The 10,064-nt window shown below is 63.5% G+C and overlaps 1 protein-coding gene across 3 annotated transcripts; it reads left to right on the forward strand.

Moving 5' to 3' along the window:
- Window positions 1–189: 189 nt before the first annotated feature.
- On the forward strand, window positions 190–9,808 carry FAM83H (family with sequence similarity 83 member H). Of its 3 annotated transcripts, XM_005215273.5 has the most exons (6): window positions 190–317; window positions 906–2,092; window positions 3,529–3,990; window positions 4,829–4,993; window positions 5,079–5,203; window positions 5,406–9,808. In XM_005215273.5, exons 2-6 carry the CDS (start codon window positions 2,081–2,083, stop codon window positions 8,212–8,214), a joined length of 3,573 nt encoding a protein of 1,190 aa, XP_005215330.2. In that variant the 5' UTR covers window positions 190–317; window positions 906–2,080; the 3' UTR covers window positions 8,215–9,808. The 3 variants fall into 3 exon arrangements, with proteins under 3 accessions (XP_005215330.2, XP_002692598.1, XP_015329869.1); XM_002692552.7 differs by lacking the exon at window positions 906–2,092; XM_015474383.3 differs by lacking the exon at window positions 190–317 and having other exon boundaries at window positions 604–1,169.
- The last annotated feature ends 256 nt before the right edge of the window (window positions 9,809–10,064 follow it).

Raw genomic sequence — 10,064 nt, forward strand, 5'->3', positions numbered from 1 at the left:
GCGGTCTCCCGGGGTCCCGGGCTGGGGTCCCGGGCCGTTCCGCCGTGGGGGGTTAGGCGAGGGTCCCGGGAGCGGCGGCGGCGGGCGGGCGGCGGAGGAATTCGGGCGCGCCGCGGGTGGGGCCGCCCCGCCCCCAGGTGCTGCCCGGGCAGGCAGGCGGCAGGGGCGGCGGGCGGGGCGGGGGCGGGCGCGTGAATCAGGCCGCGCGGCGGGCGGGCCGCGGCAGGGAGTGGCTGCCGGACCGACCGGACCGCGAAGCCGCTGGGCGGCGGTCGGCTCCTGCTGCCCTTGTCCCGAGACCCCGCGCACCTGGCCAGGTAGGGCCCCCTCCTCGGGCTCCGGCCGGGCGGGGCGCGCGGAGAGGGAGGCCGCGGCGGGGTGGGGCGGGGTCGGCACAGTCGGGCCCCCCCGGCGCGGCCTCACCTGGGCGGCTAACCCGCCCGCACCTGGGCTGCGTCGGCGCGACCCAGAGCGAGGCAGTGGGAGCGCGGCCGCGCGCGAGGGGGTCGGGCAGGGTCTGCCGGAGTTGGGGCCGAGGGGGCGCCACGGCCGCGTGTGCTGGTGCGATCGCGGGCGCCCTCGCTCGACGCCGGCCCGAGAGAAGCGAGTGGGAAGGGGCCCCGGGCCCAGATCGAGACAGCCCAGGCCGCCCCGCCTTGCTCCTACCCTCGTGGCCTCGCTGGAGTCTGGAGAGCGTGCCGGGCCTAGCCTAGACCCTTCCTGGGGGTGCCCCTTCTAGGCCGCCGTGGACTGGGGGTGGCCCGCGTGACCAGAGCTCTGTATGGTTCCCTCCGTGGGGCGCACGGTTCCCTGGCGCCCAAGTCCCTGGACTGGGTGGGTGGACGGGACTCTTGGCCCATGCAGCGTAACTTCCCGGAGTTCAGTCACCCCCTTTGGCCCTGCAGTGTGCACTGGAAAGCTGCAGCTCACCCACTTCCAGACCAGGAGCCGCCTCTGCGGGAATCCCAGGCCCGTCCTCCTCCTGCGGCCTAAAGCCCCTGCCTGCCTGGCGCAGGGCCCGCCCACCTTGTGCCCCAGATCCGTCCCTCCGGATAAAACCCCAGGCCTGCCCGCGGGAAAGACTTCCGTTGGAGGTCCCAGGTTCAGGAGCCCACTAGAGCCCTGAGGGCCCTGCCTGGAGACTTTGTCGGCTCTGTCTGAGGTCAGAGGTCAGCAGCCAAAGAGCGGGATTCCTGCTGAGTCATCAGCCTGGGTGGGATAAGCGCCCTTCCCTCCCTTCAGGCCAGCGTTGGTAGGCAAAGGTGGAGAGGCAGCTGTTGGGGTTCCCATAGCTGGGAGTGGCCACTGCCGGGCCCACAGGTCAGGGGCATGTGGACCTGTGAAAGGAGACAGGCAGAGGCCTAAGGTGGTCAGGGGCCCGCGTGTGGCTTCATGCAACTGGGCAGGGCCCCCTTCACACTCCCTCAGGACGGGCCAGTCCCCACCCTCGGATCCCCCACCCCCTCTGCATGCAGCCTGGATACTTGGAGTTGATTCCCTTCCCCAGTGAAGGAGGAGGGAAGGAGGTCCCTTCCAGTATGTCTCCCCGACGTGGCAAGCGGCACCCTCAAGGGTTGTCAGCTGGATAGCACCCCCTCCCCAGTCAGATACAGTTCAAGATAACACACACCCTGTGGTCACACACAGGGTCAGGACCCTGGTGCAAACAGGCCCACACTACGTACCCTCATGTGGTCAGCCTGCATCTGGTCCTGGTACAGTGAGGACGCATGGCCACCCCATTTGTACCCAGATACGCCAGTGGGCGGTGCCCCCTCTTAGGCACAGCAGGTTTTCCTCAATCAGACCAAGTAGCCTCTCTGCCGGGTGTGACTGAATACACACGGGGGCGTCCCCCACCCCCACCTCCACGCCACTTCTCCCAGGAGGGCAGACAGGAAAGACTCCCCAAGTCATCCTGAGCCCCCCAACTGTCTCCAGTGGGCCACTGACGCCGTCCAGTCAGCGATATCCAGCTGCACCTACAGGGGCTGGAGGCACTCTGCCTGTCGGCCCACATTCAGGAAGCCACAAGCCAGACAGGATCAGCTTCCTGCGACCCTCCTTCCAGATTAGGGAGATGAGCATCCTGGTATTTCAGGGGTCCTAGGGAGATGGGTCCTAGGAGCCAAATAAAGACCCCCACCTGGCCTTCCAGGACCCGTGTTCCCCCAGGCCAGGCTCCCAGGCAGGCCCTTTGGAGGCAGGTGGGCTGGAGTGGAGCCAGTGGGGCGTGGCTGATGGTGTGAAGGGGGAGCAGTGAAGGTGGAGAGGCTCACCTGGAGCTGAGGACAAGTGAGCAGTGACCAGGAACTTGGAAGGTTACTGCTGCCCCACGGTCCCGGCTTGGCAGGGACAGGCCTCTAAGCTCCTGCCAGGATGTGAAGTTCAGGCCTGGGGAGGCGGAGGGGTGTGCCAGGGGTGCAGCCTAGGGAGGTGTCTAGGATGGTATGGTGGACAGGGCAGAGGGCTCCGAGGTCGGCAGGTGGGTTGTGGGGCTGCTTGTGAGGCCCTGCAGCACGGGTCCGGGGTGGCCAGGCTCTGTGCACTGAGGTCGCCTTGGGCCGTGTGTGCTATCTGGTCAACCCTGACAGCTGCACTCAAAAAAGCTTTTAATTAAATTTTTAAAGGGAACACTCCATTTACAGTTACTACAAAATATTGGCTGTATTCCCACATTGTCCAGTACATCCTTGAGCTTGTCTTACACTAAGTACTTTGCACCTCCTGCTCCCCCACATACACTGGTAACCACTGGTTTGTTCCCTATATGCATGAGTCTGTTTCTTTTTTGTTGTGTTTTTTTTTTAGATTCCACATATATGATATTATACAGTATTTGGTTTTCTCTGACTTATTTCACCTAGTATAAGCCCTTCAAGTCCATCTATGTCGCTGCAAATCACAAAATTGCATTCTTTCTGGCTGAGACAGCTGCATTGTACAGTGGAGGGAACAGGCCACAGACAGTGGTCCAGGGTCCTCCGGCTCTAGGGGCAGAGACACAGGCAGTGCCCCAGCTTGTCCAGTATGCACAGTGCCTGGGGCCATAAAAATGCATTCATGTCATAAAATCAGAAGAAAAAAGTAAATATATTAATACAGTCTATATTATATTTATATTTTCTTTATAACAACTGTCATATTATTTTTTTTAATGGAGGAAGGAGTCCACAAAGCAGAAGTGCCTTGGGCCACAGAGGCCATAAGGTAGCCCTGAGTCAGGCCCATGTGGAGCCAGAACCCCTGCCTGGAACCTGGGGCCCAGGGTGCCTCCTGGCCCCTGGTGAGAGGAGGGCCAGCCCCACCGCGAGAGCCACAAGAGACAACGGGCATGTGTTCTGATGTTCCACCAACTAGGGGGCATGCCAGAGTCTGGGAGTGCCCTGGAAGACCTCCAGGAGCGGGCTGACCTCCATAGCCCACCCAGGGTCACTGACAGCCGCTGCTATGATGTGTCCACATGTATGTGGAGGGGTGGGCCCAGAGCCCCTCCCTCTGTAAGGCATCTCCCTGCCCTTCCCCCAGGTCCCTGGCCCCAACATGGCCCGTCGCTCCCAGAGCTCCTCCCAGGGGGACAACCCACTGGCACCCGGGTACCTGCCCCCGCACTACAAAGAGTACTACCGCCTGGCCGTGGACGCGCTGGCTGAGGGCGGGCCAGAGGCATACAGCCGCTTCCTTGCATCGGAGGGGGCACCCGCCTTCCTGTGCCCCGAGGAGCTGGAGCACGTGAGCCGCCACCTGCGGCCGCCGCAGCATGTTGCCCCCGAGCCCCCCGACGGCAGCCCCCCCAATTTGGACTTTGATGGCTCCTCCGGTACTTACTGGCCTGTGAACTCCGACCAGGCAGTGCCTGAACTCGACCTGGGGTGGCCCCTGACCTTTGGCTTCCAGGGCACTGAAGTCACCACACTGGTTCAGCCACCGCCACCTGACAGCCCCAGCATCAAGGATGAGGCTCGAAGGATGATCCGCTCTGCCCAGCAGGTGTGCGGTCCCAGGCTCCGTGGGCAGTGGGGAAGGGCAGCCTGCACTGGACATTGAAGCACGAGTAGGAGTATGAGGGTGAAGGAGAAATACAAGCATGCCAGTTTAGGGGGCAAGGGTGGGGCCAGGACTGGCTGGTCAAGCTTCTCCAGCCCTCAAGCAGCAATGAGGGCTCCCTGACAGACTTCTTCCAGGGTCGTCAGCGGTTTGGTTATCACAAGCTGCAGACTGCACAGGTTTGCCTACCCAGGGTCATGGCTGGTGCCCAGAAGCAAAGGGGTTCTGATGGTTGGGGCCCCTCCTTGCCTGGACTTAATGTTCAGAGAATTCTCTAGTCCTGCCCTTGACCTAACCCCCAACACCAAGCAGTTGGCAAATAGCAAAGGGAGCCTATTAAACCTATGGCAGCAGCTCAGATGTAAAGACCCGTCTCTGCCCTCTGCCCCTTCGCCCCTCCTCCCCAGATGGCAACTCCTTCCCAGGTGCAGGAATGGAGCCTGGGGCTTTGCCTTGCCCCCTCCCCCATCCAGGGCTCTGCCCTGAGCTGAACACCCCCCTAGAGCTGAAGGACAGCCCTCCCTCAATAGGCTGCAGGCCCTGTGCCTGCCTAGGGCTCCATCATGGGCCATCAGTAACCCCACATCTCTAATGACGGGCTCCTTCTGACCCCTGTTCCATGACGGGGCCCTCCTCCCCTGCGATGGGCTAGTAGCTATTGTGGGCATTCAGCGATAACCTGTCCCTGCTCCCAGGGGGTGGGGAGGGCATGAAGGTATGGCTAGAGAATGGTGGGGACAGCAGAGGGTTCGGGCCTCTGTCCCTGCTTCACCCCCTGCAGGTGGTGGCCGTGGTGATGGACATGTTCACCGATGTGGATCTTCTCAGTGAAGTGCTGGAGGCTGCTGCGCGCCGCGTCCCAGTCTATATCCTCCTAGACGAGATGAATGCACAACACTTCCTGGACATGGCCGACAAGTGCCGAGTCAACCTGCACCACGTGGACGTGAGTGGCCGGAGGGCGGGAGGGGATGACCCGGAGGGGCGCGGTGAGGCCCCTCTGCAGAACCTTAACGCCTCTCCCGCCCCAGTTCCTGCGCGTGCGCACTGTGGCGGGCCCCACCTACTACTGCCGCACTGGGAAGTCCTTCAAGGGCCACGTAAAGGAGAAGTTCCTCCTGGTGGATTGTGCCGTGGTGATGAGTGGGAGCTACAGGTGCGCCTAGCCCCTTGCCTCCCCATTCGAGGGCCTCCTCTCCAGAAACCGTTCTGTAGCGCCCTAACCCTAACGCGCTCGGCCACGCCCCTTCCCCAGCCCCGTTGTCCGCCCCTCTCCCAACCGTGCCCCCGCCCCCACCCCACCCCCACCCCCGCGCTGGTCTCGCCCCTCCCTCTGACTGGCCCCACTCCCCTCCCAGCTTTATGTGGTCCTTCGAGAAGATCCACCGGAGTCTGGCGCACGTGTTCCAGGGCGAGCTGGTCTCCAGCTTCGATGAGGAATTCCGCATTCTCTTCGCACAGTCCGAACCGCTGGTACCCTCGGCCGGGGCGCTGGCTCGCATGGACACCTATGCCCTAGCTCCATACGCAGGGGCTGGGCCGCTCATGGGCAGCCAGATGCCCGGGGCTCCCACCCCCTTCTCCTTCCCCAAACGCGCTCACCTCCTGTTCCCACCACCTCGGGAAGAAGGCCTGGGCTTCCCCTCCTTCCTCGACCCCGACCGCCATTTCCTGTCGGCCTTTCGCCGAGAGGAGTCTTCGCGGATGCCCGGGGGCGCCCTGGAGCCGCACACGGGGCTGCGGCCGCTCTCACGACGGCTGGACGCAGAGGCCGGGCCAGGCGGGGAGCTCTCGGGCCCGCGGGGCTTCTTTCAGGCACGGCACCTAGAGATGGACGCCTTCAAGAGGTACAGCTATGCGGCCGCCGACGGTGCGGGCGCAGTGGAGAATCTCGCGGCCGCGCGGCAGGTATCACGGCAGACGTTCCTCAGCCACGGCGATGACCTCCGCTTCCAGACCAGCCACTTCCACCGCGACCAGCTCTACCAACAGCACTACCAGTGGGACCCGCAGCTCGCGCCAACGCGCCCACAAGGCCTGTTCGAGAAGCTGCGGGCCGGCCGCCCTGGCTTCCCAGACCACGACGAATTCATGCTGGGCACCGGGCCACGATTTCCAGAGCTCGGCCTGGACGGACACCAGCGGCTGGACTACGTGCCATCCAGTGCCTCACGGGAGGTGCGCCATGGCTCGGACCCCGCCTTCGGGCCCGGACCTCGCGGTCTGGAACCCGGCGGGGCCCCTCGCCCCAACCTGGGCCAGCGCTTCTCTTGCCAAGCGATGACGAGGCTAGGCCCAGAGATGGCACCCGAGCCGGAGCCGGAGCACAGGGGTGGGCCTGAGGGGCGGGCCGGCCTGCGGCACTGGCGCCTCACCTCCTACCTGAGCGGCTGTCACAGCGAGGACGCTGGCGACGAGGGCCTGCCCACACCCATGGAGACGGAAGCCTATGACGATGACGTGCTGGTTTCTGGGGGTCGGGCGACTGCTGGGGACCTACTTCCCTCGGCCTTCCGTGTGCCCGCGCCCTTCCCAGGCAAAGGCCCAGCTCCGGGCTCTGGCAGCGGTGGCGGCGACGGCCCAGAGCGCGAGGGCCTGGAGGAGGTGGGCCTGGCCAAGCAGGACTCTTTCCGCTCACGCCTGAACCCGCTGATCCAGCGCAGCTCCCGGCTGCGCTCCTCGCTCATCTTTAGCGCATCGCAGGGCGAGGGCACGGGCGGACCCACTGGGGCCTCCACGGAGAAGGTGCAGCTGCTGCACAAGGAGCAGACGGTCAGCGAGATGCTGGGGCCCGGCAATGAAGCCGTGCGCTCTGCTGCCTCCACCAAGGTGGCTGAGCTCCTGGAGAAGTACAAGGGCCCCTCTCGAGACCCTGGCGGCGTGGGGACAGCGGTCACAGCCGCCAGCCATAGTAAGGCTGTCGTGTCCCAGGCGTGGAGGGAGGAGGTGTCTGCGCCCGGTGGCGGCAGTGGGAGCGAGCGCCGCAGCCTGGAGAGCTGCCTGCTGGACCTGCGTGAGTCCTTTGCACAGCAGCTGCACCAGGAGGCAGAGCGACAACCGGGAGCTGCCACTCTGGCCTCCACCCAGCTGCTGGACACGCTGGGCCGGGGCAGCAGTGGCACGGACCGGCTGCCCTCCCGCTTCCTGTCCACCCAGGGCCACTCCACCTCCCCGCAAGGGCGGGACAGCCCCCCACCAGAGGGGCCTGGGGGGCAGCAGTCTGAGCCAAAAGGGAGCCCCACCTTAGCCTACCCGGAGCGCAAGGGGAGCCCCACTCCTGGGTTTCCCACCCGCAGAGGCAGCCCCACCGCTGGATTTACTGAGCAGAAGGGGAGCCCCACTTCTGCCTACCCTGAGCGCAGGGGTAGCCCGGTGCCTCCTGTTCCAGAGCGCAGGGGCAGCCCTGTGCCCCCTGTGCCTGAGCGCAGGGGCAGCCTCACCCTTCCCTTCTCCGGGGAGTCTCCGAAGGCCGGGCCCACAGAGGAGGCAGTTGGTGGCCCCATGGAGGTCCTGCGCAAAGGCTCCGCGCGACTGCGGCAGCTGATGAGCCCCAAGGGTGAGCGGCGGGCAGACGATGAAGGCAGCTTTCCAACGCCGCAGGAGAACGGGCAGCCTGAGAGCCCCCAGTGGCCGTCCCTAGTCCGGGTTGACAGCACCGAGGCGGCTGCAGAGGAGCGGGGCCCGCGGGCACGCGTGGCTTCAGCCACAGCCAATGCCTTGTACAGCAGCAACCTGCGGGACGACACGAAAGCCATCCTGGAGCAGATCAGCGCCCACGGCCAGAAGCATCGTGGAGTCCCCGCCCCGGGCCCAACCCCGGCCCACAGCAGCCCAGAGCTGGGTCACTCGCCAGTGGCCGGCGGCCTGGCGCCTGACATGTCCGACAAGGACAAGTGCTCGGCCATCTTCCGCTCGGACAGCCTGGGGACCCAAGGCCGGCTGAGCCGCACGCTGCCTGCCGGCGCAGAGGAACGCGACCGGCTCCTGCGCCGCATGGAGAGCATGCGCAAAGAGAAGCGCGTCTACAGCCGCTTTGAGGTCTTCTGCAAAAAGGAGGAGCCAGGGGCTCTCGGGGCCGCGGAGGGCCCTGCCGAGGAGGACGCCAGGGACAGCAAGGTGGGCAAGTTCATGCCCAAGATCCTGGGTACATTCAAAAGCAAGAAGTGAGTTACCTGGCCTTCCAGCCTAGGCCGAGGTGCCTGCATCACCGTTGGGCAGAACACTTGGCCCTCAGCCAAAGCCCAGGGACCCAGCTGAGCCAGCCAGAGTCTGCTCCACCTGAGGCTCAGCAGGCGGCCCTCCTGGCCTCGTGCCCCTGGGTCTCTCCTCCCTTAGAGCTTCAGCCCCAGCTGCCCACTGACTTACCACCCCAGCTCTGGGCCTGCACACCTCCGCCTCTGGACCCTTAGCCTCCCCTTCTTAGGCATCTGTCTCCCCCACCTCTCTGTGCCTTAGGCCCCCATACTCTGGGGTCCGTGTGTCTCAGGGCTTCCGTGTCTCAGGGGTCCCCTCTGCTCGTGGCCTGGCTGGGCTGCCCTTGTCCACTGCCTGGCATCCACTCCTCTCTAGGCCTCCCGTCTTCTCAGGGCCTGTTTCCACACCCGTGTTTGAGGTCTTAGGGCTCACTTCCTGCCCTTTCCCCAGCGCATCCCTCCTTCCCTCCCTCCTGGCCCCTTCCCTGGTCCCCGACCCTTCAGCGGGGGAGGGGCTGCCCCGGTGAGAACTGAACCAGGTGTGGCCGCCACTCCTGCAGGCCCCGGCCAGCACCCTGCAAGGGTGAGAACCCCTGGCTTTGTGGCACAACAAGCCCAATGGATGATGGGAGGCCCTGGCCTCACGAAGCATTCCTGACAGATGGCATGTTCACAGGTGCATCCGCAGTCACACCTCAGAAAGGGGCTGGATGTGGAGCCTTGTTCTGTGAGGGCAGAGGACGGTGTGCGATGGCCCCTGAGCCCCGGCACACTGCTCTGAGGGGTCTTGGTGCCCCTGACGTGGGACCTCTGCACCTCAGTCCCTCATCTAAGTGGTCCTTGCCCTGCAGGTGCCCAGCAGACCCAGACTCCACCCTCTTGTGCATCCTTTCCCCTTTGTCACCAGCCCCCCAAAAATCTGTCCGAGGTTCCCCATGTAGCTTTCTTGTATCTTTTTTTTTTTCACTTCCAGATAGTAACTGATCTGGAATGATTCATTTTGGCACCAAATGCTTCAAAAGCCGCCTCTGCCCTCACCATAGGTGCTGGTGTTCTTAAATTGGTGTTTGTGCTATTTCTTTTTAAATAGTTTTTTTTTTTTTAAGTATAAGAAACCCTAATTGCTCTTTGGGGACTGCCGGGTATGGCCTCAGTCCTGTCTGAGCCCCTGCACCCTGGTGGCCCACGGTCTCGTCACCAAAGCCACTGCCCAGGTGGGGTGACAGCAGAGACTTTGGTTCGAATGGAAAAGGCCGCTAGGGAGCTGGATGAGCCAGAGTGTCTCTGGTCCTCGATGTGCTTGCTGACACGTTTGGTTTGGCCTGGCCTGGTGTGCAGCTGTTCTGAGCAGACCGGGCTGGGCCTGTCACTGACGGACAGCCCTCGCAGAAAGTGGAGGTTCTGCCCAGGGAGAGTCCCAAGGCCCTCGGACCCTCCTGTCTGCGTCCTTCACATCATGCTCAATAAGACCTCACCTCAATGTGATTCTGCACATTTTGGTGTTAATAAAAAAACAACACGTGAAATATTCTGCCATGTTCCCAAATACATATAGATACCACCACCCAGTTATATTTTGCAGCCTTTAGCCCTATTAATGTCTCAGGTTTCTCTCTCGACACCACCATCCATCCCTGTGGGGTGGACTAAAGACCCCTCCCCATCTATACTGCCACCACCTCTACCCGCATCTTCTAACCACCACAAACCCCTTCCACCCCTCAGCCACTTACTGTGACAGGCCTCACTTCACCGGCCCTCTGTAGGCACAGCCCATTGGCACACCCATGGTTGCCAAGCCCAGCAGACACTTCCTAACCTCGT

This window comes from Bos taurus, chromosome 14 (assembly GCF_002263795.3).
Source record: "Bos taurus isolate L1 Dominette 01449 registration number 42190680 breed Hereford chromosome 14, ARS-UCD2.0, whole genome shotgun sequence".
NCBI lineage: Eukaryota > Metazoa > Chordata > Mammalia > Artiodactyla > Bovidae > Bos > Bos taurus.

Bases quoted from the DNA above. Each gene is read 5' to 3' on its own strand.
- FAM83H (XM_005215273.5), top strand. The intron at 3,991-4,828 runs GTGTGCGGTCCC...CACCCCCTGCAG, and splicing joins TGATCCGCTCTGCCCAGCAG to GTGGTGGCCGTGGTGATGGA. The intron at 4,994-5,078 runs GTGAGTGGCCGG...CTCCCGCCCCAG, and splicing joins TCAACCTGCACCACGTGGAC to TTCCTGCGCGTGCGCACTGT.